Source organism: Balaenoptera ricei, chromosome 1 (genome assembly GCF_028023285.1).
Source record: "Balaenoptera ricei isolate mBalRic1 chromosome 1, mBalRic1.hap2, whole genome shotgun sequence".
Taxonomy (NCBI): Eukaryota; Metazoa; Chordata; class Mammalia; order Artiodactyla; family Balaenopteridae; genus Balaenoptera; species Balaenoptera ricei.
Window position 1 is genome coordinate 78,537,636 of NC_082639.1, and position 27,798 is coordinate 78,565,433.

Here is a 27,798-nt window from a genome sequence, read left to right on the forward strand (position 1 = left end):
TGTTCTTTTTCTCACTGATATATGCAGGGCTCCTTATAACAAAGAAATTATCTCCTTGTCTAAGTTGCAAATATTTTTTTCATCTTGCCATTTGTCTAAGTTCTTTGTTCAATTTTTCCCTTTTTCAACTTGATTCATATGAAACCACTGTAGTAAAAGGTATAAGGGAGTCTCCAATTTTATATTTTTTTCATATGGCTACCTATAATCCAAATACTATTTACTGAATATTCTGTATTCTTTCATTAATGTAAAACACAAATTCCATCAAATACTAAATTTCAGTATGAATTTGAGCCTATTTCTAAACTTTTTGTCTGTTTGATCGCTGCTTGAATATTCCGGTGTCAGTACCAGTGTGCCAATTGTTGGAATGTTTTATCATGTGATTACAGAGAGATCCTCCTCATGTATAATCATTGTTTCAGAATTGCACTGGATAGTCTTGCTATTAGATTTTACATGTCTAATTTAAAATAAGTTTTTCTTCTTTCAAAGAATCTTTTTGCCATATTTATTTGAATCATATTAACTTATAAGGATTAACATTTTCATTTCCATCCATTTTTTAAATTTATTTTTATTTATTTATTATTTATGGCTGTGTTGGGTCTTCGTTTCTGTGCGCGGGCTTTCTCTAATTGTGGCAAGTGGGGGCCACTCTTCATCGTGGTCCGCGGGCCTCTCACTATCGTGGTCTCTCTTATTGCGGAGCACAGGCTCCAGACGCGCAGGCTCAGTAATTGTGGCTCACGGGCCCAGTTGCTCCGCGGCATGTGGGATCTTCCCAGACCAGGGCTCGAACCCGTGTCCCCTGCATTGGCAAGCAGATTCTCAACCACTGCGCTACCAGGGAAGCCCTTCCATCCATTTTTACAGATTTTTGTTTCCTTCAGTAACATTTTAACATTTCTTCAAATGAATATCACATACTTCTTGATAATGTTACTCTAAAGTTTTCAATTTGTTTTGACAATATTATAAATTTAGTCTTTCTTCCATTATATCTTCTAACTTATTTCCCTTTCCTTTAAATTAATTATTTCAATCAACATGCAATATGTTTTCTGTATAACAGGTACTAATATTCTATGGAAATTAGTTTTTTTTTAATTTTTATAAATGAAAAAAAGCATGACACGTGTACTTCAAAAATGAGCCACAGTATTACAATATTAAAACAAAAGAAGCTTCATTTTATAATTACTTTAACAGGAATTCTAAAATCTATTTCATTTATGGGCTCAGAATTTTTTCCCTACACAAACTAGCATAGCAACAGCAATAATCCGATAATGAACCCATTGCCAGCTTCATCAAGAAACTGTGAAAATCCTGAAATTCCATTGTTTTTAGTTATTTCAATCTCTTTTTTTCAGTTGATTTGTCTCTTAATTTACTCCTCAGATTTTTTTTAACTCTTTCATTAAGCAGTTCTTCCTGAACTTGTGAAAGAGTCCATTTTTTGAAAATTACAATTATCAGGAGTTGGGATTTTGCATTTAACAAATTCAGCAGTGAAGCATACATGTCTACATCTTTACCACCTTAGGATACACTTTGATGAGGTCATCCAATATTTTCATACTTTTGCACGTAGATAGTGAGAGTATCCATGGTTTGGATCTTTCTAATATTCCCTCAGTACAATCTCACTGGGAATGAGGAAACATTGATGATAGGTCAGGCCTGAGATGTGTTCTGGTCCAAATGAGCACTTTGAGAGGAAATGTAGGTTTGATGCTAATGAATTCTCAATTCCAATTGAGGCAACATGGCCACCCATATCTAAAAAATAATGAAATGCTGACCCTGTGCGAAAAATTGATTTTCAAGCTCCATGTTGGGTCAAAGAAAGAATTTTCTTCTGGGCTTGATAGGGTGACACAGGCAGACCTAGAAACAAATGAAGCAAATTTTATATCTTTCAGCATCCCATATTTAGTATAAGGTCAAATATGATACTTTCAAATTGTAAGGCTCTATTTCAGATGTCCTTCATGGCTGTAGCAAGAATCCTGTTAAATGGCTATTTAAAGATTATGGATCAAGAAGACTAAGACCCTATTCATTTGGAGCAGTAAGCCATCCTCATCACCACTCCTTCTTCCTTTCCCCAAACCATGCTTTTGCCTTGTTTCAGTGAGTCAGAGTCATTCTAGAAAATCCCATTTTGAGGGCCAACTGGACTCAGGAGTCTCCAAGACCACCCTCTGGTTCAATGATTCAGTAGAAACATACAAAAAACTCAGAAAAATATTATGCTCAAAGTTACAGTTTGTTAGAATGATATAAGTTAAAACCAGAAAAAGCAAAAGGTGTGTAGAATGGATTCCAGGAGAGACCAGGCACAGACTTCTAATTTTCCTCTCCCAGTGGAGTTGTACAGGCAACATCTAATTCTCCCAGAAACAATGTGTGACAAGATGTATGGGATATTGCCAACCAGGGAGCTGGCCCAAGCCTTGGCATCCAGTATTATAATTGGAGGTAGTCAAGTGGGCATGGAGTCCTCTTATTTTCTCAGACTCATCTTAGTTACTCAGACTCCAGTCCCTTTAGACGTCAAACTGATGCAGTGAAGCACAAGACACCCATCACACATTACATTGTCAGCATAAACTACCTGGTATGGCCCAACACCTCCACATATATATACAAAACATTTTTATTAGGCAGGATATCTCAAGGACTTAGAGGAGCCAGTCAAGGGCCAGACCTTTCTTTGGAATTTGAAGAAGCCCCAAACCTACTGAGTTGGCATTTACTGGACAGGCTGTAAGAAGGAAGAGGTGATGTCATGAGAAAGGTAAAATGAAGGGTTTGGTCATCTGACTGGAGGGTATGTCAGTGTTTTATTCTTGACTTTTTAAAGTATAAATATCATTCCTCCGAAATATGTAACTACCCAGGCAGTAGGAAAATATGCTGTGTGATATATGCTTTTAATTTTAAGTCCTTTTCTTTCATTTTGATTTTTTGCTTAGCAACTTCCAATCTGATTAGCTTCTTTTCTTCTTTTCTGTTAATAGAACTAACAGAGCACTTTTTAAGGAAGACAAGCGTGTGAGCCTTGGGAAGTTATAGCACTGATGGTAACCTGTCCTTTTTTCATGATACAAATTGGTCTAAGATTATATGGTCCAATATTGAGGTTAAATTTCCTTAGTGTGCTTAAACTCTAATCGCTGAAACTCCTCAGGAAATAATAACCCATTAAAAAGTATTCCTAGTCATTTTTCAACAATCAATAATCATCATTAGCCTGGGTCTCCATTCAGTCTCAAATGAAAGTTGACATCAATGCTGAATCCCACATCCTACTGAAAATTCTACCACCCAGGCTATGCTCTGCTACCTGGAATCTTTTTCAAGACATCCACAAGCTATTAATCTTTGGCGATGGGGTGTTTATTTATCTTCAGTTTTATTATGAAATCCCACACAGTCTAAACAAAGCCTAGAGAGAAACTCAAAAACTCAGTGAAATCATCTACTTTGGGGGGTATAGGAAAGGATTTTGCCCTGATTAGCTCTGGTAGTTCAGCCATAGAGACAGGATATTATCTAAGGAAAGAGAAGCACTCTACAAGACAGTTTCCATGTCTCACCCAGAAAAAAATTTTATGAACGTTCCCTTTGGCTTTCTATCCCCTTATCTCCAATCTTGATTTTGAGTCACAGGAAAGAGAAACAGTCTTAGTTATCATTTCCTTTAACTACATAAAACTCGGTGGTTTAGTTCCTGGAAGGATACTGTAGTTGCTTCAGAGGCTGATGGCTGATGGTACTCATGTAGTGGGCAACAGTGCTGCTCAGAAGTACAGTCAAGGCAAAGATCCATGCTCCATTCTTACAGTCAGCCTAGAAAGCATATTGTAGAGAGGGATTTAGGCATCCACTCTTCATTCGATAGCTCATTCACTATTTCTGCTATACTATATATAGCTAAATAGTAGGGCAAAAAAACATAACATTTGAAGACAATCTTAAGTTTAAACCTCAGCTTTGGTGTTTACAGTAAGACCTCTCAGGGCTTTCTTTAGCTATTAAAAGAAGTGAATGATGCTGAGGACTTTTGCATCTATATTCATCAGAGATATTGACCTGTAGTTTTCTCTCTCTTTTTTTTTTTTTTTTTTTTGTACTGTTTTTGTCTGGTTTGGGTACCAAGGTAATAGTGGCTTCATAGAATGAGTTTTGTAGTGTTCCTTCTTCTACACTTTTTTTTGAGTAATTTGAGAATTAGGTTATTAACTCTTCTTTATATGTTTGGTAGAATTCCCCTGTGAAGCCATCTGGTCCTGGAATTTTTTTGCTGGAAGTTTGTTTTTTTTTTTTAATTACAAATTCAATTTCACTATAAGTGATCAGTCTGTTCAGATTGTCTATTTCTTCCTGACTCAGTCTTGGAAGGTTGTATATCTCTAGAAATTTGTGCACTTCTTCTAGATTGTCCAATTTGTTGCCATCTAACTGTTCATAGTATCCTCTTATGATTGTTTGTATCTCTGTGATATAAGTTGTTATTTCTCCTTTTTTGTTTCTTATTTTACTTGCTTGGGTCCTCTCTTTTTTTCTTGATAAGCCTGGCTAAAAGTTTATAAATTTTGTTTATCTTTTCAAAAAATCAGATCAAAGTTTCATTGATTTTATCTATTTTTTTAACCTCTATTTTATTTACTTCCAATCTGATCTTTATTTTTCTTTCTTTCTACTGACTTTGGATTTTGTTTTTCTTTTTCTAATTCTCTCAGGTAGTAGGTTAGGTTATTTGAGATTTTTCTTGTTTCTTGAGGAAGGCACGTATAGCTATAAACTTCCCTCTTACAATATAAAATGGAGAATAGATAACCTCTTCAATAGTGGTGCTGGAATGAAGCAACTGACAAAGGATTAATCTCCAAAATTTACAAGCAGCTCATGTGGCTCAATATCAAAAAACAAACAACCCAATCCAAAAATGGGCAGAAGACCTAAATAGACATTTCTACAAAGAAGATATACAGATTGCCAACAAACACATGAAAGAATGCTCAACATCATGAATCATTAGAGAAATGCAAATCAAAACTACAATGAGATATCATCTCACACCAGTCAGAATAGCCAGCATCAAAAAATCTACAAACAATAAATACTGGAGAGGGTGTGGAGAAAAGGGAACCCTCTTGCACTGCTAGTGGGAATGTAAATTGATACAGCCATTATGGAAAACAGTATGGAGGTGCCTTAAAAAACTAAAACTAGAACTACCATACGACTCAGCAATCCCACTACTGGGCATATACCCTGAGAAAACCATAATTCAAAAAGAGTCATGTACCACAATGTTCATTGCAGCTCTATTTACAATAGCCAGGACATAGAAGCAACCTAAGTGCCCATCAACAGATGAATGGATAAAGAAGATGTGGCACATATATACAATGGAATATTACTCAGCCATAAAAATAAACGAAGTTGAGTTATTTGTAGGGAGGTGGATGGACCTAGAGTCTGTCATACAGAGTGAAGTAAGTCAGAAAGAGAAAAACAAATACTGTATGCTAACACATATATATGGAAGCTAAAAAAAATGGTCATAAAGAACTTAGGGGCAAGACAGGAATAAAGACGCAGACTTACTAGAGAATGGACCTGAGGACATGGGGAGGGGGAAGGGTAAGCTGGAACAAAGTGAGAGAGTGGCATGGACATATATACACTACCAAATGTAAAATAGATAGCTAGTGGGAAGCAGCCGCATAGCACAGGGATATCAGCTCGGTGCTTTGTGACCACCTAGAGGGGTGGGATAGGGAGGGTGGGAGGGAGGGAGACGCAAGAAGGAAAAAAAAAATAGTGGTGCTGGGAAAATTGGACAGCTCCATGTAAAAAAATGAGATTAGAACATTCTGTAACACTGTGTACAAAAAATAAAAAAAACTCAAAATGGAATAGACCTAAATGTAAGATTGGAAACTGTAAAACTCCTAGAAGAAGATATGTATGGGGGTACTCTTTTACATAGAGCATAGCAATAGTTTTTTTTGGATCTGTCTCCTAAAGCAACGGAAATAAAAGCAAAGATAAACAAATGATATGACCCATAAGGAGTTAATATCCAAAATACATAAACAGCTCATATAACTCAACACCAAAAAAATAAACAACCTGATTGAAAAATGGGCAGAAGACCTGAATAGACATTTTTCCAAAGAAGATATACAGATGGCCAACAGGTACATGAAAAGATGCTCAGCACCACTAATCATCAGAAAAATGCAACTTAAAACCACAATGAGATATCACCTCGCACCTGTCAAATGGCTATCATTAAAAAGTCTACAAAAAACGTTGGCCAGGGTGTGGAGAAAAGGAGATCCTGGTATACTTTTGGTGAAAATGTAAATTGGTGCAGCCACTATGGAAGACAGTATGACAGTTTCTCAAGAAAACAAAAATAGAACTACCATATGATCCAGCTATCCCACTACTAGGTATATATCCAAGAAAATGAAAATATGGATTAGTAAATATACATGCACCCCAGTGTTCATAGCAGCATTATTTACAAAAGCCAAGATATGGAACAACCCAAGTATCCATCAACAGATGAATGGATAAAGAAGATGTGATAGATGATAGATAGATAGATAGATGATAGATAGATAGATAGATAGATAGATAGATAGATAGATACACACACAATGGAATACTACTCAGCCATAGAAAAGAATGAAATTTTGCCATTTGCAACAATGTGGAAGGACCTGAAGGGTATTATGCTTAGTGAAATAACTCAGAGAAAGACAAATAATCTATGTTATCACTTACATGTGGAATCTAAAAAATAAAACAAATGAATGAATATAACAAAACTGAAGCAGCCTCACAGATATAGATAACATACTAGTGAGTACCAGTGGGGAGAGGGAAGGGGGGAAGGAGCAATACAGGGCTAGGTGTTAAGAAATACAAACTACTGTGTATAAAATAAATAAGTTATAGTTCCTCCTGAAGGGGTATAGATAACAGTTGGATATATAGCTCTGAGTTCTTCTACAGAAACTAAGACCCCCCCCACCCAGGTGGAGGATGGTGATTATGTGCTGACCACAAGCTTGTAGACCCCAGACTGGTTGAAACCAGAAGGTTGAGATTCCAGAGATATCACCCTGTTACCTCACTACCAACATATCAGAAGGATGTCACATACCCTGCAAATTTCACATTTAAAAACTCTTCCAGGAAAAGCATCAGAGAGTCCAAGCCTTTTGAGCAGGAGCCACCTGTTCTCCTTGCTTGGCCCTTGCAATAAACTTTCTCTGCTCTAAACTCCAGTGTTTGGTTTGTTTGGCCTGACTGTGTCAGGCACAGTAACTTGAACAACGCTGACACTTACATCCTTGTTTTCTCCCCCTCTGCTCCAGAAGGCATTCAATGAATTTTTACAAACATGCGCATTTCCCCCTCTATCAAGAATTGGGGGTCATATGTTAAAATAATAAACCTTTGTTTTATCTTTTGATAATGTTATCCCAATACATATTTTGCTAGAAGAGGAAAGAGGCTGTGTGGAAAACTCTTAAGAGTTCATATAGTGCCCAGATACTTTAGCTTTGGAAACCCTGTGGCAAAATGTACCACAAGATGACAGAGACATGCAGCTTAAATTGAATTACACATTTTGAATTACACCACTCTGTAATTAGTGAAGTTCCCAGCCAAGAAGCAGTTGCACATTCCTTGGAATTTTTCTGGCCAGTGAAAGACAATGTACCTCAGAGGAAGAGTGTGGTGTCTAAAGAGAATCTGCAGAAGCATTTTGGGAAAGTGATTTAATTATTGCTTGACCACTTTTCAAATTCTGCTATGGATTTAGATTTTCAAAATCAGGCTATTGTTTTGCTCATACAGAAAGACTTCTGATTTCCTAGGAATGAGCTTGTTGTAAAAGGAGCTCTTCCTTGCTTTCAGTTTCAATCTGAATTATGTTTATAGGAAATATCATTTCAAGTGGCCTTGAGTGACATAAGATATTATTTTTCTAGCTGGAAAACTTGTTATGCTAGAACATTTAAAAACTTAATGACTGTTCACCGTAAACTTACCCAATATTATATGTCAACTATATCTCACTAAAGCTGGGGGGGGGGGGAAAGCTATGACTGGAAGCGTGTGCAGTTTGGAGGGAGCAAGGGGAAGAACATTATATCTCAGAGTTCCAGCACCTCTCATTATCACTTTTCAAGAGCAAGTCTATGGCACTTAGCATTCTAACTCTCTTACAAACAGACTGTTAATTTTAGAAAACCCCAGATTGGTCTATCTGTAGGGCTGATGGCATTGCCTGGTATCATTTTTAGCAGTCTCCAATTCATTTTCACCCAGAAGTCATGGCGAGGTTTTTAAAACACAAAGTAAGTCAGGGCACTTTTCTGCACAAAATTCTTAGAAGCATGCATTCTCCATATGGAGGTTACAGGATCCTACATCATCCGGCTCCTGCCTGCCCCTCTCCTCCTCACATGTTGTCTCAGCTTCAGCATATGGACCTTCCTTCAGGTACCAGACACACCCAACTCTTCTCCAATCAGGAATTTTGTACACAAACTCTCCTTCTGTCTAGAATTTACTTCTCTCATTTCTTTCCTAATTGTGTTCTTACTAAAAATTCATCTGAACCCTCATTGTATCAGGGGAGGATTGCTGACTGACTAACCTAAACTGGGTCTCCTTTCGATACTTACTAATGGCACCCTTTGCACTGCTTATCAGAAAGTCAGATATTATATTTGTTTGTATAACTTGTTTTAATGTCTTCTTTATGAACTAAAAAAGTGCATGAGCAGGGGCCACAGTTGTTATACTAACCACAGAATGCTCAATGCCGTCCCAATACCTCCCACCGTGCCCAGCACATGGTCAGTGGTCAATACATATTTACTGAGTGACTGAATGCAGTCACATTTAAAAGTGCCCACTTCGATGTCAGTCAGGACTATGTATGACTTTTGCTCTCTGCAGTGTAACCTTGTTAAAAAATATGGAAAATCCATCAGTAATATGCAAAACATAAATTGATGAAGGTGAGTCTTGCAAGTATTTGTTGCTCTTGTCATATCGTCATTATCATCGTCCCCATCACTATCTGCATAAGGTTTGCCTTTGATGGTTCTGTGACTCAAAAGAAACCACTTTCTCTAAGAGATAAATGTATTTCTCAAAGCAAGGAACTTTAGGGATTTTACTTAGACTTGTTTTCTACTAATAGTGAGAGTTTCAGATTTTATTCTAGGCCCAGTTATTTACTTAATATCATTCTTAATTTTTAAAAAAAGGACAAGATATTGAAAAAATTTAATAAAATAGGGCACACTTCCTTACCCATTAATAAAGCAACAAAAAACAGAGACCTGAGGAAGTACGGGTTTAGTGAATGGATTGAATCATGTTAGTTTTACATGCTACACAGAGAGTCAGGCAATTTAAACATATTTTAAGGCAAAGAAGACATCTTCTGTAGACATTTTTAAGTGGCCCCTTCCTCCACTCTTTTATTCAGCGTTTATGACCATTCAAACTCTGGAGCACCTATTATGAGATTGGGATGTGTTTGCATGAAGATACTTTTAATTATTCCAGCTCAGTATCTCCCAAAGGTGCTGATTTTGCCCCTGTGTGACATTTGGCAATGTCTGGAGACATATTTGCTTCTCATAACTGGTTAGTCTTCTTCTCAGGAAATTTCCCTTGACTGAACAGGAACTACTTTGCCCAAATTGGATGGCCCACAGACAATGCCTGACATGGGGTGCAGATGCCCAGCCCTTTCCTTCAAGGAGAGATCAACTCTGGTGCTCTTTGTGTTACAGAGATCCCATGGGACCAACTTGAAGCCAGTTTCCACCTGAGACTGCAGCCTTTTTCATTCTTACTTTCTTGCCCTCTCCTGCTTCCCTCAGACCCCTTCTACTGAAAGCACTCCCGCAATAAGTCACTTGCATAAAACTACGTCTCTCAGTCTCTGCTTCTAGGCAATCTGACCTAAGGTTTACAAATCCTGCTTTGTGGTTTAGTATATGTAAACTTCATGAAAAGTTCCAAGTGTGTTTTCAAAGAATGAGTGTTCTACAGTTGTTGGGTGCAGGTGCTACATTAACACATTAAGTCAAGTTTGTTCATCATGTTTTTAAAGCATTTTTAAAATTTACTGACATTTTTGGTGTTTCATTTTTTGAATTACTGAGATCTGTTAAAATCATTTTTATACTCATGATATGGAAATTAAAAGCTTTCTCTGTTCTTTAATTACAAGTGAAAATATTCATACTTAAATTATCAAACTCAAAGTTATTCACTTTTACCCTCCTCCAAAATAATTCAAAGACTTTAGAACACTCGGACTGTATCTGCACCCTTTCTGAATGTTTTAATCTTAATTCTATCTTCTTATTTTTTAATCCCAGCATACAGTATGATGTTTAGTGTAGTCAATATTTATTGATTGTTTCACATATCAACTGCTGTCTTGCATCTTCATTTGCTTTTATACTTCAGGCTTCCTATTTTGGATCTCTATACTTTTGCCAAAAGTAAAATATTACAACTTCCGTTAGAGTTGATCTGCTCCCACCGAAATATATGACAGTTCTAGTTGCTCCACAAACTCACCAATATTGAGCAGTCTTCTCAGTTTTAGCCATTCTGATGGGTATGTAGTGCTGGCTAATTGTGATTTAATTTGAATAAATATGTTGAATGTTTGATCTTGTTCTTATTGGCCATTTATATATCTTCTTTTGTGAAGTGTCTGTTCAAGACTTTTGCCCATGTCTTAAATTAATAGATTTTATTTTTTAGAGCTATTTTAGGTTTTCAGGAATACAGAGAGTTCCCACATAGCCCCTCCCCCAATGACAAAGAGGCCCTCCTTCAACAAACATTAGTGATGCTCCCTCTGAGTTCTCCTCTCTTCTCAACTAGGACTTGATCTTTGTCCCTGTTCTTGGCTTGCCTAGCCCAACTTTAATAAGAATCCCGCTAGGTTAGTTTATCAAGATTTCCCCACTCCTGATATCTGATCAAACTCCTCATCACCCACTCTTGATGCTATGGACTGAATGCTTGTGTTCCCCCAAGACAGAATTTGGTATCAAGAAGTGAGGTGCTAAAGTTTAGCAAATACCTACAAATGTGGAAGCAGCTTTGGAGCTAGGTAAGGGATAGAGGCTGGAAGAGTTTTGAAGTAGATGCAAGAAAAAGCCAATATTGCCATGAAGAGAACTAGAAAGGTGATTCTGGTGAGAACTCAGACAGAAATGAGGAACATGCTATTCAAATCTGGAGGAAAGATAATCTTTTTTATAAAGTGACAAAGAACCTCCCAAATGTGTTCATTTTCTAATATGTGGTAGAAGGTAGATGAAACTGGATATTTAGCTGAGGGAATTTCTAAGAAAATTCTTGAGAGAGAGGCTTGGTTCCTTCTAACTGCTCATAGTAAAATGTGAGAAGAGAGAAAGTAATGAAGATGCAATTGTTAAGGAAGAGGAACCAGAATGCAAAGATTTGGAAAATTCTCAGGCTGACCATATTACAAAAAATAAGAAAATGTGTTCAGTAGATAATAGTAAGGATGTGGTGGCAGACAGACCATTTGATAAGAAAATCACTGTGTGTGAACCATGAATTTAATTAGCCATCTCAACAAAAGGCAAAGATAGAGATGAGACAATACCCACAGAAAGGCTGCCAGCTGGAACAACAGGAAAAAGAGAAAACGGGATGAAAGGAAGAAAGACTGTTGGACTTCTTAGACTCAAGAGAACTGGACCATAGAGCCATTCTTCTGCTAATATGTGCTATTCTTTAAGACAAGGGAAGAAGAACCCCAAATGCAATTCAGAGATCATCAGGGCTGCCACTTCTACCACAAGCACAGAGTGCATGGACATGTTGGGTAGGGGTACGGGGCTGCCTTTATTTTGATTTCAAAGGGTGGGGGAAATGCCCAGCAGAGAAATTTATAGCAACATGACTTCCAACCCACAGAGCCACAGGCACCTGACCCCTACCAGGCAGACCCTCAACCACACAACCCTCACCAGGCAGAATTGTGGAGGTTGGTTAATGCCCCAGTGAGTCCTGGGGCAGGACTCTGCCCCAATAAATATAGAAGGCAGAACATTGAGAAAAAGAGGATTATTCTTGTGCCTTAAGATCTAGTAGAGCTTGCCTTGCTAGGATTTAGGTTTGCTTGGGACATTCTCACCTTCCTTCTTTCTTTCCCATTTTTCCCTTTTGGGATGGAATGTGTATCCGTATGCTATTTGTCCATGCCCCACCATTGTATTTGGGAAATATATAACTTATCTGGTTTAACGGGTTCACAGTTAGAGAATTTTGCCTCAGGATGATTTTTACCTCAAATTCCTACACATATCTGATTTAGATGATACTTTGATAAGACTTTGCACTTTAGATTTTAGAGTTGATGATGGAATGTGTTAAGACTTTTGAGACTGTTGGGATAGAATGAATATACTTTGCAAGTGTAAAGGACATGAATTTGGAGGGGTCAGGAATGGAACGCTCTGGACTTCATGTTTGTGTCCCTCCAGAATTCACATGTTAAAGCCTAAATTCCCAGTGTAATAGTATTTGGAGGTGGGGTTTTTGGGAAGTAATTAGATCATAGGGTGGAATCTTCATGAATGGAATTATGCCCTAATAAAAAGAATGAAACGTGGGATCTCTCTCTACTTTCTGCCACGTAGGGATACAATGAGAAAACAGGTATTTACAAACTACGAATTAGGCTTCCACCAGACACAGGATCTGTCAGCACCTTGATCCTGGACTTCCCAGCCTCCAGACTGTGAGAAAGTAATTTCTGTTGTTTAAGCCACCCAGTCTATAGTATTTTTGTTATAGCACCCCAAACTGACTAAGTTTCTTAGTGTTTAAGTCCTTGGCCTGTCCTAACAAGAATCCTATTAAGCCAGTTTAGCAAGAATTTCCCTACCTTTGTCTTTTAGTAATTTTCCATCTACTGACTCCCTAACTCAGCTTCTCAGCTATATATGCCCAGCTGGCTTTGCTGTATTTGGAACTGAGCTCAATCTTTTTTCTCTATTGCAACAACCTTGACTCCTATTGCAATAATCTTGAATAAAGTCTTTCTTACCATTTTAACAAGTGTTGGTGTAATGTTTCTATTACAGTCTTGTGCTGCATCTCATATAAGATCAGATTCATCATTGTACACCCAAAACTATCACCTTGTGCTCCAGGTATAAACCTGTTAATACTATGTCTTCATTCCTGACTGATTGATAGGGGATCCATTAGTGAGTTTGACCCCTGATCCAGTGCTCCAGATGTTAGCACAGTAAGAACAGATTTTTGATTCTTAACCGTCTGTGTATGGTCTTCAAAGTGCATTAGAATCCCAGACTTCTATGATCTAGGACATGAGAGCTTCTCAGTTGACTGAAAACCCCCCTTCTTGAATCCCTGCTGACTACTTATATCTTAGAGAAAGCCTGGAGCAAAAAGGTTCCAAGATCAGTCCTTCAGACCCTGAGACCCTTCTTGGACTTCCCAAAACACAATCCCCTACACCCCATCCTCCAGTGCCTCCATACTCCCCTCTCCACTCTCCATTTTCCTTCCCTTCTCAAAATGCTCTCCTGCTTTTCAGTATACCTCAACAATAAATGTATTGGATTTTCACCTTCTGTAGATGACGCTCAAGCCACTCCCAATCAGGACCAAACTGAGAAGTAACATTTAAACTTTGAGCTTTGATCAGATTCCATGACTAAAGATTTCCCCAAGTCCCAAAATGCAAGAGAGAAATTTACTGAACAATTCATGGGGTGTTGGGTGCTTACTCTCTGAGACTCCCTTAACATATTAAATTATCCACTTATTTGTGGATATGCCTTTCTCTGGTTTATGAAAGCTAAATGGACAATGATCTTGGAAGACCTTAAGGGACTTCAAACCACTGCTGAGTCCAGTCAGAGAGTAAGGGAATTAAAAAAAAATTTTAGAAGCCATTCCAAGTTTTATGCTCTTAAAATTGATTGGACATGTATTCAAAATTGTAAACAACTAAAGGATGAAACTGTGCTAAATTATCACCAGCAATTAGACACTACTTGGAAAGAGCAGTGAAAGCTTGAACTTACCATATAGCCTTCGCTTTAGCCACAATTTTCTAAATGTTCCAAGACTTAAGCTTCATGACACTACCAAAAAAAGTCTATGTTTAAAATGCTGAGATGTATGAACTTCAGACAGTATCTCAGCACTGTGAGAGTTATATTTCTAAAAAATAAATAAATAAATAAGAAAAATTTAAACAAAGACAGGACCTCCAAAACCAGCCTCCATTGACCAGGATACTTGCTAGTATTACAAAGAAAAAGTCCATCGGGTTTGGGAATGTCCATTCCTCAGAAAGAAAGAAAAGACCCAAGTAACCTCTTCACAGGAGGAATACTAACTCAGGTCTGAGGAAGCAGACATCCCATACCCTGAATTCCCAATAAACTCACAAGATACTATTACCCTGTGAGTTAAAGGGCGTCCTACCATATTTCTTATCAATATTTCTGTGATACATTTCACCCTGAACACTCCTTCATCCCCCAGCCACTTCAAATTCATCAAACATTGCCAATGGTGGGCTCTGACAATTTGCCTCCCAGTCCCTCATTATCTTTATAGGATCCCTTCAGGCACAACACAATGTTCTTTTTAGACAAACTACCCCAATAATTTCATGAACTGGGGTGTTAAACTTAATTATGACCCTGAAGGACTTCTTTCACAAGTCCCCTATTCATTTCCCTCACACCTATTTCCTCTAATGGCTTTGCCTGACTTCCCAAAGTTTTTCTGTCCTCTTCAACCTAATACCTATCTTACTGAGGATTTAAGTAAATTAGTGGAAGTATTTCTCCTGTTTGTAGACAAGGAATTCCACTAATATCTGGCATTTATGGGGTGCAGAACCCCATAATAAAGTGCTATAACATGTAGAGGTAGATCTCTACATGCCCCTCCTTAAGATTCCCCAACATAATTTAACATCAGAGGGACCTGAGGGGCTCTGCCCAATAATTCAGGGACTACTAGATAAGGCACTTCTTTTTCCTACTTCTAGCCCATGCAACACTTCCATTCTGGCTGTTAAGAAGCCAAATGGAAAGGGGTACTGGCTATTCCAAGACCTGAGAAGTAACATTTAAACTTTGATAGTATTTCGAGGTGGGGTTTTTTGGAAGTAATTAGATCATAGGGTGGAATCTTCATGAATGGAATTATGCCCTAATACAAAGAATGAAACATGGGATCTCTCTCTATCTATCTATTAATAGATTCCCCTTCAAATTGTTTCCCTTCCTACATACTTCAACCTTCAATCCACCGTTGTCAGACTTTCCCCTTCCCACTCTAGCCCTTAAACTCTCTACTGTCACTTGACCTTTAGGATTTTTTCCTCCAGCTGGGGCTCTTGAGAAATGCAGGAACCCCAAAAGCAACTAAAAGAGGCTGAAAAGACTAATTGAAATAGAATGGATATTTAAACACCCAGACAGCTTCTTGGTGTCTTCTTAGTCCCTCTTCCAAAATTTAGTTTATGGTCTCCATAAGATTACATATCACAGCAAAAGAAAAAACTTACAAGTGTCCTTTAACAACTTTCACTGCATTTCACAAATTTTGGTAAGTTGGATTTTCATTTCATTTAACACATTTTAAATTTTCTCTTGACACTTGTTTGACCTATGTATAATGTCGAAGTGTGTTGTTTAATATCCAGATACCTTTTCAGATATCTTTCTGTTATTGGATTCTAGTTTAATTCCACTGTGGTTTGAGACATACATTGTAACATTTCTTTTCTTTTAAATTTGTTAAAGCCCATAATGCGGTCTATCTTGGTGAATGTTGCATGTGAGCTTGAGAAGAATGTGTCTTCCAGTGTTTTTTGGTATTCTATAAATGTCAATTACATCCTGTGGGTTCAAAAGACAAAAATCAATCAATATAATATACCACATTAATAGAATAAAGAAAAAAGTGATCATCCAATTGGTGCACAAAAATCTTTGACAAAATTTATGAACATTTCTAGAAGAAAAAACAACCTAGGAATAGAAGAAAACTTCCTCAATATAATAAAAATTATGTATGAAAAATCCACAGCTACATAAAACTCAGTGGTGAAAGAATGAAACATTTTCCCCTAAGATAAGGAACAAGAAAAGAATGCCCACTTTTGCAAACTCTATTTAACATAGTTTTGAGAGTACTAGCCAGTGCAATAAAACAAGAAGAAAATGGATTCAAAATTGAAAAAAAAAGAAGTAAAATTCATCTGTTAAGAGATGACATAATCTTACTGTAGAAAATCGTTAAGATTTTACCAAAAAAGCATTAGAAAAAATATACAAATTCAGAAAAGTTTGAGGATACAAAATGAACACTCAAAAATTAGTTGCACTTTTACACACTAACATGAAATTCAAAAAAATTAAGAAAGCAATCTCATTTAAAATAGAATCAAAAAGAACAAAGTACTTAAAAATAAATTGAACCAAGAAGGTAAAAAACTTTTCACTGAGAACTACGAACATTGCTCAAAGACATTAAATAAGACATAAATAAATGAAAAGACAGCCATGTTCATCAGCTGGAAGTTTAAATATTGTTAAGAGGTCAGTACTACCCAGCACCATCTACAGATTCCATGCAATCCCTATCAAAATCACAATGATTATGTTTGCAGAAAAAAAAAAAAAAACTCATCCTAAAATTCATAGGGAATTTTGATTGTCCAAAATAGACAAAGAAAAAAAATCTTGAAAAAGAAGAACAAAATTTAAGAGATCACACTTCCTGATTTAAAATCTTACTACAAAGCCACTGTAATCAAAACAGTTATAGCAACAAGGGAAAAGCAAAAAATAATATACAAAGAAATTCCCATAAGGTTGTCAGCTGATTTTTCAAGGGAAAAACTTCAGACCAGAAGGGAGTAGCACAATATACTTAATGTGATGAAAGGGGAAAACCTACAACAAAGAATACACCACCCAGCAAGGCTCTCATTCAAATTTGATGAAGAAATCAAAAGTTTTACACACAAGCAAAGGGTAAGAGAATTCAGAACCACCAAATCAGCTTTACAACAAATCCTAAAGGAACTTCTCTAGGCAGAAAAGAAAAGGCCACAACTAGAATCAAGAAAATTATGAATGGGAAAGCTCACCAGTAAAGACAAACATAAAGTAAAGGTAGGACTCTCACCACTATTATTCAACATAGTTTTGCAAGTTTTAGCCACAGAAATCAGAGAAGAAAAAGAAATAAAAGATATCCAATTCAGAAAAGAAGAAGTAAAACTGTCACTGTTTGCAGATGACATGATACTACACATAGAGAATCCTAAAGATGCCACCAGAAAACTACTAGAGCTAATCAATGAATTTGGTAAAGTTGCAGGATACAAAATTAATGCACAAAAATCTCTTGCATTTCTATACACTAACAACAAAAGATCAGAAAGAAAAATTAAGGAAACACTCCCATTTACCACTGCAACAAAAAGAATAAAATACCTAGGAATAAACCTACCTAAGGAGATAGAAGACCTGTATGCAGAAAGCTATAAGACACTGATGAAAGAAATTAAAGATGATACAAACAGATGGAGAGATATACCGTGTCCTTGGATTGGAAGAATCAATATTGTCAAAATGAATATACTTTCCAAGGCAATCTATAGATTCAGTACAATCCCCATCAAATTACCAATTGCATTTTCACAGAACTAGAACAAAAAAATTTTTGATTTGTATGGAGATACAAAAGACCCCAAATAGCCAGAGCAATCTTGAGAAAGAAGAACAGAGCTGGAAGAATTGGGCTCCCTGACTTCAGACTATACTACGAAGCTACAATAATCAAAACAGTATGGTACTGGTGCAAAAACAGAAATATAGACCAATGGAACAGGATAGAAAGCCCAGAAATAAACTCACACACCGGGGCTTCCCTGGTGGCGCAGTGGTTGAGAATCTGCCTGCCAATGCAGGGGACACGGGTTCAAGCCCTGGTCTGGGAAGATCCCACATGCCGTGGAGCAATTAGGCCCATGAGCCACAATTACTGAGCCTGCGCGTCTGGAGCCTGTGCTCTGCAACAAGAGAGGCCCGATAATGAGAGGCCCGCGCACCGTGATGAAGAGTGGCCCCCACTTGCCGCAACTAGAGAAAGCCCTCACACAGAAGTGAAGACCCAACACAGCCATAAATAAATAAATAAATAAATAAACCCAAAAGTTTAAAAAAACAAAACAAAACAAAAAAAACCAAAAAAACTTAAGCATACAAGCCAGTACTTGTTTAATGTTTTTTTAAAAAAACTCACACACCTATGGTTAATTAATCTATGACAAGAGAGGACAGAACATACAATAGAGAAAAGACAGTCTCTTCAATAAGTGGTGCTGGGAAAACTGAACAGCTATGTGTAAAAGAATGAAATTAGAACATTCTCTAACACCATACACAAAAATAAACTCAAAATGTATCAAAGACCTAAATGTAAAGCTGGGCACTATAAAGCTCTTAGAGGAAAACATAGGCAGAACACTCTTTGACATAAATCACAGCAATATCTTTTTGGATCTGCCTCCTAGAGTAATAAAAATAAAAACAAAAATAAACAAATGAGACCTAATTAAACTTAAAAGCTTTTACACAGCAAAGAAAACCATAAACAAAATGAAAAGACAACCCATAGAATGTGAGAAAATATTTGCAAATGAAGTGACCCATAAGGAATTAATTTCCAAAATATTCTGAGATTAATTTCCAAAATAGCTCATGCAGCTCTATGTCAAAAAAACAAACAACCCAATCAAAAAAAAAAAAGGGCAGGAGATCTAAACAGACAGTTCTCCAAAGAAGACATACAAGTGGCCAAAAATCACATGAAAAAGATGCTCAACATCACTAATTATTAGAGAAATGTAAATTAAAACTACAATGAGGTATCACCTCACACCAGTCAGAATGGCCATCATCAAAAACAAACAGTAAATGCTGGAGAGGGTGTGGAGAAAAGGGAACCCTCCTACACTGTTGGTGGGAATGTAAATTTGTACAACCATTGTGGAGAACAGTATGGAGGTTCTTTAACAAACTAAAAATAGAACTACCACATGATCCAGCAATTCCACTTCTGGACATATATCCGCAGAAAACCATAATTCAAAAAGATACATGCACCCCAATGTTCATTACAGCACTGTTTACAATAGCCAAGACATGGAAGCAACCTAAATGTCCATGTACAGAGGAATGGATAAAGAAGATGTGTTACATGCATACAATCAAATATTACTCAGCCATAACAAAGATCGAAATAATGTCATTTGCCGCAGCATGGGTGGATCTTGAGATTATCACACTAAGTGAAGTAAATCAGGCAGAGAAAGACAAATATCACTCATACGGGGAATCTAACTTTTAAAAATGATACAAATGAACTTAGTTACAAAACAGAAACAGACTTACAGATATCGAAAAACAAACTTATGTTTACCAAAGGGGAAACGTGGGGGAGAGGGATAAATCAGGAGCTTGTGATTAACATACACACACTACAATACCTAAGGTAGATAACCAACAAGGACCTACTGTATTGTACAGGGAACTCTACTCAATATTCTATGATAACCTATATGAGAAAAGAATCTGAAAAAAAATGAATATATGTATATGTATAACTGAATCATTTTGCTGTACACCTGAAACTAACACAGCATTGTAAATCAACTGTACTCCAATAAAATTTAAAAAACAAATGGATATATGTGGGGCCGAATCAAGACAATGGCACAGAAGGACAAGAGCTTACCTCCTCCCACAAATATTTACATCATAAATATATCTACACGCAGAACAATTCTCACAGAAAACCTGCTGAATGCTGGCAGAATATCTCATAAAACCAAAATTGCAAAACAGATCACCATGTAACCAGGTGGGACAAAAAGGAAAAAAGGAATGGGGACAGGACATGTACCCCTGAGAGGGAGCTGTGAAAGAAGAAAGATTCCCTCACCCTTGGAAGCCTCCTCACCAGCACGGAGATCAACTGGGACAGAAAGGGAGTTTCAGAGGCTCAGAAGAGAGTGCAGCAGCCAATTTGTGGCAGGCAGAATAGATAGAGACCAGCACAGAGGGTCCATGCCACCTCACTGCATTCCCCAGCCCAGATGTGCATCTGTGGGTGTTTGCTGGAGCTGGGTGCTGAAACTTGAGCTTCAGAGGACAAACCCAAGAGAGGACTGCAGTTGACTTTTCAGAGACAGCCTAAAGGGGCTGGAGTGTGTTCCAGGGGGCAACGTGAGGAGCCTGGGTCCACCACTGAAACCCCACTGTTAACATGTGTGCTTGAAGGGAGGGTGTTTCCTGCCACAGCAGCTACCTCATTCTCACCATACTTAGGAAGCAGGGCTAAAATCTGAGCACTCTCCCCAGGGCTGTGCAATCCATGAATTTGTGTATCACCTGCAGCTTTGTAAAATAAGTGCCTTTGGGACATCCAAGTGGTTGCTGGTACTTCCCTGGCTGCAGCGGTTCTGGCTGAAGGCTCTGAGGATGTGTGCACATGGAGGCTGGGCCAGGGCCTGGGCTGACTCACGGCAGGTCCAGGTGCAAGACTACAGCAGTCCCATGCCTGACCTCAGCAGTTCTGCACCAACAGATCTGCTCTAGTGGCTTTGTGAGCACAGCACCTGATGAACACCCAGGCCGATTGTTTGAATATCCACAGTTGAGGTGCAGCCAAGGGTGGTGGCCAAAACAGTGTGCTTTGTGAATCCGAGCAATGGGTGACAGGCAACACCACACAGGGCACTTCTCACTGGGCAGTTCCTGCAGTATAATACTCAGTGGCTCCTCTCCCAGCAGGAGCACTCCAGTCCCACCTACCTCACACCACAGTTCAGAAATGGATCTGGAGGCATCTATTCCAACAACTGTGGAGCTGACCCTGCTCCCAACAGGGCTGTGACCACCACAGAGCAAAGAGGAGTCACCACTCAACAACCAGTGCAGGCTCTGGTCATCACAACAACAACAGCCCCTATCAAGGGGAGAACAGTCAGCACACATGGAGGAAAGATGTGGCAGGCATTCATACAAAAAAATAGCCCCCGCACCTAAAATATTAGACTCACACAGACTACACAGGGACACTCCCACATAAAAACAGCACTTCAAGACCACAGTAGGTAACCATTTCTCCTCAACTCATAGAGTCAGAGAAATATAAGTAAAATGAAGAAGGAGAGTCTCATTCAGTCTACCAGATCACAAGCTCAAAAAGGAGGTAATGAAAATACTGAAGGAATGAAGAAAGGCTTTACATAGAAATGCAGTTTACTGTAAAATGGAACTAGGAACTATAAAGAGGAGCCAACAGAAATTAGAAGACTCACTTGCAGAGACAAAACCTGAGCTAAAGACAATAAATAGCAACCTGCGTAATGCGGAAGAATGAATAAGTGATCTGGAAGACAGAATAATGGAAATTACCCAGATTAGAACAGCAGACAGAAAGACAAATGAGGAAAAATGAAAGCAATTATAAGATAATATAAAGGGTTCCAATCTACACATAATAGGGATCTCAGAGGAGAAGAGAGAAGGGGATCAAAAATGTATGTGAAGAAATTACAGCTGAAAACTTCCTAAACCTAAAGAAGGAAACAGATATCCAGGTACAGGAACCACAGAGGGTCCCAAACAAGATGAACCCAAACAGACCTACACAAAGACATATTATAATTAAAATGGCAAAAAGTTAAAGAGAGGATTCTAAAGGCAGCAAGAGAAAAACAAAGAGTTAATTGCAAGGGAACTCCAGTAAGTCTATTAGCTGATTTCTCTACAGAAACCTTGCAGACCAGAAGGGAGTTGAAAGATATATTCAAAGTCCTGAAGGGGAAAAACCTGCAACCTAGGATACTCTACCCAGCAAGATTATCATTTAGAACAGAAGGAAAGATAATTTCTCAGACAAGTGAAAACTAAAAGAATACAGAAATACTAAACCTATCCTAAAAGAAATTGAAAGGTCTTCTCTAAATAGAAAAGAAGTATCTATAGGAAAAAGAACATCACAATTGGAAAGTAAATATCTTAAATAAGTCAGTACACAGATTTTTAAAAAATCAAGAAATTTCTGTGAAAGAAGTGATAACCACAATGAATAGCAAAATGATAAATATGAAGATGTAAAAGAGGACATCAAAGTCATAAAATGTGTGTCTGAGTTTTATGTCACTTAAAAATAAATTTGATGTTCCAAGTTTATTTTACAATTCTCTGACATTTACTGTTTTTATCAAGATTTTTTAATGTTTAAGTCTAAAATCAAGCTGGAATTTTCTTTGTGCAGGATTTGTAAGTGATCTAGTCACCCTCTTATTCTATATGACTGTCCAGTTGGCTGACAACACTTTATATACAGTTTATATTTTCCAACTGATCTGAAATAACACTGTTCACATACAGTTGATTAGGTGTATTTTTGGTTCTATTTTTAGACTATGTAGCATGTCCTTATTCTTTGTTTTCATATTTCTGCCTCAATGATACATTGTTCTATTTATTGCAGTTCTATAAACTTCATTGTACCCCTTCTGAATTGTCACGGCTTTTTAATTTGTTTGATCAGCTCCATTTAAAATTTACAATCAGCCTTTGTGAAATTTTAACTCAAAACACATAAAATTTACAGGTGAAGTAAAAGATAATTGTTTTATATAAGAAATTAGTCCTTTCCTCTCAAGAAATCAGTATACATATTCATTTGTATAATTATTTATATGTGACCTTCAGAAGCATTATTTAATAAGTATATTCTAATGTTGCTTTTTTTTCAAGATATTACAAATTTGATCTTCTTTTTGTCTTCTACTCAATTGTTTCCATTTCCATTTAAATTAACTATCCAGCAACATTAATTCTATACTTTGTGTGCCAGGCATTGATGTCCTATAGTAGATAATTTTGCTATTTTTATATTAAAATTTTGATGAAAAAAGAAAAAGTGCATACATAAATAAAAATAATCCAGATCACAAAGCTGTTATAAAAACTTTTAATATTACCAGAATTTAAACAAGAAAAAAACTGGGTAATTAGTGACCACACATGTTTTATCTTCTCCCAAATCTGAGACCAAAACAAAAGGCCGTGAAGTATTTTCTTTGTCACTGTCTTCCTGTGTCTATGAAGTGCAGTCGTTTTCAGTATTTTGCTCATAACCCTTGTCATTATCATTGCTCCCTGTGACCTAAAAATGTATGATGTGTTAGTACACTGAAAACTTTTCAAAGTTTCAATATTTCAAAAACAAGGTTTTCCATTAACAATTTATAAAATCATCTGTGATTTCTTTTAAAAAGTTCTTTCTGAATAGATCATGAGAAGATATTATTTTCATCAAGAATATCTCCTGGTTTAGGCTCGGAAGGTGAGAGGAAGCATAGCAAAACCTTACTCATACTCACTCATCACTAGGGGTTTCCTAGAGTGCTAACCAGGCATAAGGACAACTGTTATAAGATATTCCAGCCAAATTTATGCTCTTTGGGTGGGAGCCCTCCCTGTGAATGGTACGAATTCTCACCCACATATTAAAAATACCCAGAACTCCTAAGCTAAGTTCCAGGTGGAAGAAGAGAGAACTGCCCCTCTACTGAAGGCTGTTCTGAAGGTCATCCTCACCTGCAGACAACTGCAGCCAGATTAGGAGCTGTCAGTTGCCAATATTTCTAAGTCTGTGAATATTTGACAGTTTTAGGTCAGCAAGGATCTGTCTTAGGGTCTTTGGGGGTAGTAGGATTCCTGAAAATTGGCAGGAAGCTTGATAAACTGAACCAATTCCTGCTTCTATTGATATTAGATACAGTTGGTTAGAAATCCACTTGAAAACCCTGGGAACCCCATTTAATACTGGCCCCATGAGACCATGCAGGAATACCTCAAAACAGCAGCACAAGCCCTGGGAAAGTTATTTATATTCTGTAAATGCTTGGAGGTACCAAGACCCTTCAGAAACTCACTGTGAAGAGAACTCAAGTGCCTGGATACAAGCCATTAAAATCTCAGGGCTTCTAGTGAATCTAAAGCAGTAAAAGACCGTGGTGCTTCTCTCTATGACTGCTTTAATTTTCACTCATCCCTTCCTGAGGTTCCAGGGCTTTGTTCCACAGTCACTGCCCAGACCCAGACCAGGTTACCTCCAGCATCTGAATCCTCTCATTCATCTTTCTCAGAAGACTGTCTCTTTCTTTCATCTCCTCTGTCATTTTGACTCTAAATGCCTCAAAGGCTCTTCCTTGGTCCTCAAACTTTTGCTGCAATTCATTAAACTTTTGCTCAGAAAGCTCCTTTCCCCTCTCAGTGGCCTTTCTTTTGGCTTGTTCTGTTCCAGGAAGATTATACACAGGGAAGAAAACAATAGTCAGCCCTGAGAGCTACAACCCTCATCGCCCACCCCTCCACTTTCTCAGTGACCAAACTGTCTTGAAAAAAGCAAATGGACATGTCTGAATTCACCTGTGATCACATATCAAGGGCAGGTGTGAGAGTGTGCTAGGAAAGGCGCTGACTAGCTGGATAGATGTACAACCATAACTGGGCTTGTTTTCACATGTAGCAGAGTGTGTTCAGGGAAGGAGAAGAAGGTCTCTGCTTCTGGAAGTTCCTCCTGTCATAGTTCTCAGAGGACACTGCAGGAAACTTCCTACCCCACTGTGAGCTGAGCCCTCCCAGTACCTGCTGAGGTCTTTTCACTTTCTCTTATCTCCTCTGTCATTTTGGCTCTTAATCCCTCTAAGGCTCTTTCTTGGTCTTCCAAATTTTTCTGCAGCTCTTTAACGTTTTGTTCAAGAGACTCCTTTTCCCTCTCAGCTGCCTCTCTTTTGGCTTGTTCTGCTCCAGGAACATTATACACAGGGAAGAAAACAATAGTCAGCCCTGAGAGCTACAACCCTCATCCCCCACCCCTCCACTTTCTCAGTGACCAAACTGTCTTGAAAAAAGCAAATGGACATGTCTGAATTCACCTGTGATCACATATCAAGGGCAGGTGTGAGAGTGTGCTAGGAAAGGCGCTGACTAGCTGGATAGATAGATGTACAACCATAACTGGGCTTGTTTTCACATGTAGCAGAGTGTGTTCAGGGAAGGAGAAGAAGGTCTCTGCTTCTGGAAGTTCCTCCTGTCATAGTTCTCAGAGTCCATTGCAGGAAACTTCCTACCCCACTGTGAGCTGAGCCCTCCCAGTACCTGCTGAGGTCTTTTCACTTTCTCTTATCTTCTCTGTCATTTTGGCTCTTAATCCCTCGAAGGCTCTTTTTTGGTCTTCCAAATTTTTCTGCAGCTCTTTAACCTTTTGTTCAAGAGACTCTTTTTCCCTCTCAGCTGCCTCTCTTTTGGCCTGCTCTTCTGCTCCAGGGCGATGTTTGAAAGGGAAGGAACCAACAGTCAGATCTGAGAGCTACAACCCCCCCAATTCCCAACCCTCCACGTTCTCCGTGACCAAACTGTCGTGAAGAAGCAGTTGGACATGTCTAAATTCACCTGTGACCACATAACAAGGGCAGGTTTGGAAATGTGCTAGGAAAGGCCCTGACTGGCTAGATGGAGCTACAACCACAACTTTCCTTCTTATTTTCAGATGAAGCAGAGTGAGTTCACAGGAGGAGAGGAGCTTCTGGAAGCTCCTCCTGTCAGAGTTCTCAGAGGGCATTGCAGGAACCTACCCACCCCACTGTGAGCTGAGCCCTCCCGTGTACCTGCTAAGGCCTTTTTCCTTTCATTCAACTCCTCTGTCATTTTGACTCTTACTATCTCGAAGATTCTTTCTTGGTTCTCCAACTTTTGCTGCAATTTTTCAACCTTTTGTCCAAGAGGCTCCTTTTCCCTCTCAGCTGCCTCTCTTTTGGCCTGCTCTTCTGCTTCTGGAAGATTTTAGATAGGGAAGAAAACAACAGTTAGCCCTGAGAGGTGGAGCTCACCATACCCCCAAACTTCCACTCTGTCAGTGACCAAACTGTTGTGAAAAAGGAGATGGACATGTCTAAATACACCTGTGACCACACACAAGGGCAGGTTTGGGAACCTTCTAGGAAAGGCCCTGACTGACTGGCTGGACCTACAACAGCAATTAGCCTTGTTTTTGCAGATGTAGCAGAGTGTGTTCACAGAAGGAGAAGGTCCTTGCTTCTGGAAATTCCTTCTGTCAGAGTCTCAGAGGGCATTGCAGGAACCTACCCACCCCACTGTGAGCTGAGTTCTCCCCTGTACATGCTACATTCATTTCTGCATCACAAGGGAGCTCACCTTTCTTCATGTAGTGTTCCTCTGGTTTTTCTGGTATCCTAAGTAAGCACTGGAGACCAGAAAGAGGCAAAGACATGTCAGGTAGGTCTGACCTGAACTTCAACTGAAATGTTCTGAGAAATGAACTGTTCTGAATAATGTTCCCTGGTTGCTTCCCACTCTTCAAGTAAATTTACCAGATCCTGCCTGCCTCTCTACCCCTCTAGCCTCCTTGCCAGTTTTGCTTCTACCACCCATGCTAAGTTCCACCAGTCAGAAGAATGTGCAGTTTTACAAATAGGTAACCTTGGGTGCTTTCATATTTTTTTTCATATGCTGTATTTTACTGCTTGTGACTCTTCTGGTAACATCCCACCTTGGATAATATGTAAAAATTTTCAAAATTTACATCACACTCTACATCACATCAACTAATTGAAGAATAAAAATCATATGAGCATCTCAATAGATGCAGAAAAAGCTTTTGACAAAATTCAACACCCACTTATGATAAAAACTCTCCAGAAAGTGGGCATAGAGGGAATCTACCTCAACATAATAAAGGCCATATATGACAAACATACAGCTAGCATCATACTCAACATTGAAAAGCTGAAAGCATTCCCTCTAAGATCAGGAACAAGACAAGGATGCCCACTCTCACCACTTTTATTCAACATAGATTTGGAAGTCCTAGCTATGGCAATCAGAGAAGAAAAAGGAATCTAAGTTGGAAATGAAGAAGTTAAACTGTCACTGTTTACAGATGACATGATGCTATACATAGAAAATCCTAAAGACACTGCCAGAAAACTACTAGCGTTCATCAATGAATTTGGTAAAGTTGCAGGTTGCAAAATTAATACACAGAAATCTCTTGCATTTCTATACATTAACAATGCAAGATCAGAAAGAGAAATTCAAGAAACAATCCCATTTACCATTGCATCAAAAAGAATAAAATACCTAGGAATAAACTTACCTAAGGAGACAAAAGACCTATACTCCGAAAACTATAAGACACTGATGAAAAAATCGAAGACACAAACAGATGGAAAGATATACCATGTTCTTGGATTGGAAGAATAAATATTGTCAAAATGACTATACTACCCAAGGCAATTTATAGATTCAATGCAATTCCTATCAAATTACCAATGGCATTTTTCACAGAACTAGAACAAAAAATCTTAAAATTTGTAGGGAGACACAAAAGACTCCAAATAGCCAAAGCAATCTTGAGATAGAAAAAAAGAGCTAGAGGAATCAGGCTCCCTGACTTCAGACTATACTGAAAAGCTATAGTCATCAAACCAGTATGGTACTGGCACAAAAATAGAACTATAGATCAATGGAACAGGATAGAAAGCCCAGGAATAATCCC

General features: G+C 38.2%; 1 protein-coding gene across 3 annotated transcripts in view; it reads right to left on the reverse strand.

Moving 5' to 3' along the window:
- Window positions 1-23,224: 23,224 nt before the first annotated feature.
- LOC132350628 (golgin subfamily A member 6-like protein 22) overlaps window positions 23,225-27,798 on the reverse strand; it is a 28,178-nt gene continuing 23,604 nt past the window's right edge. For all 3 annotated transcript variants that reach the window (XM_059899962.1, XM_059899955.1, XM_059899947.1), the window contains exons 12-17: window positions 26,436-26,484; window positions 25,889-26,053; window positions 25,380-25,538; window positions 24,867-25,022; window positions 24,329-24,513; window positions 23,225-23,379 (exon numbers count right to left, since the gene is read on the reverse strand). In XM_059899962.1, the coding sequence (XP_059755945.1) occupies window positions 23,314-23,379; window positions 24,329-24,513; window positions 24,867-25,022; window positions 25,380-25,538; window positions 25,889-26,053; window positions 26,436-26,484 (780 nt within the window). In that variant the 3' untranslated portion in view covers window positions 23,225-23,313. The remainder of the gene's footprint in view (window positions 23,380-24,328; window positions 24,514-24,866; window positions 25,023-25,379; window positions 25,539-25,888; window positions 26,054-26,435; window positions 26,485-27,798) is intronic.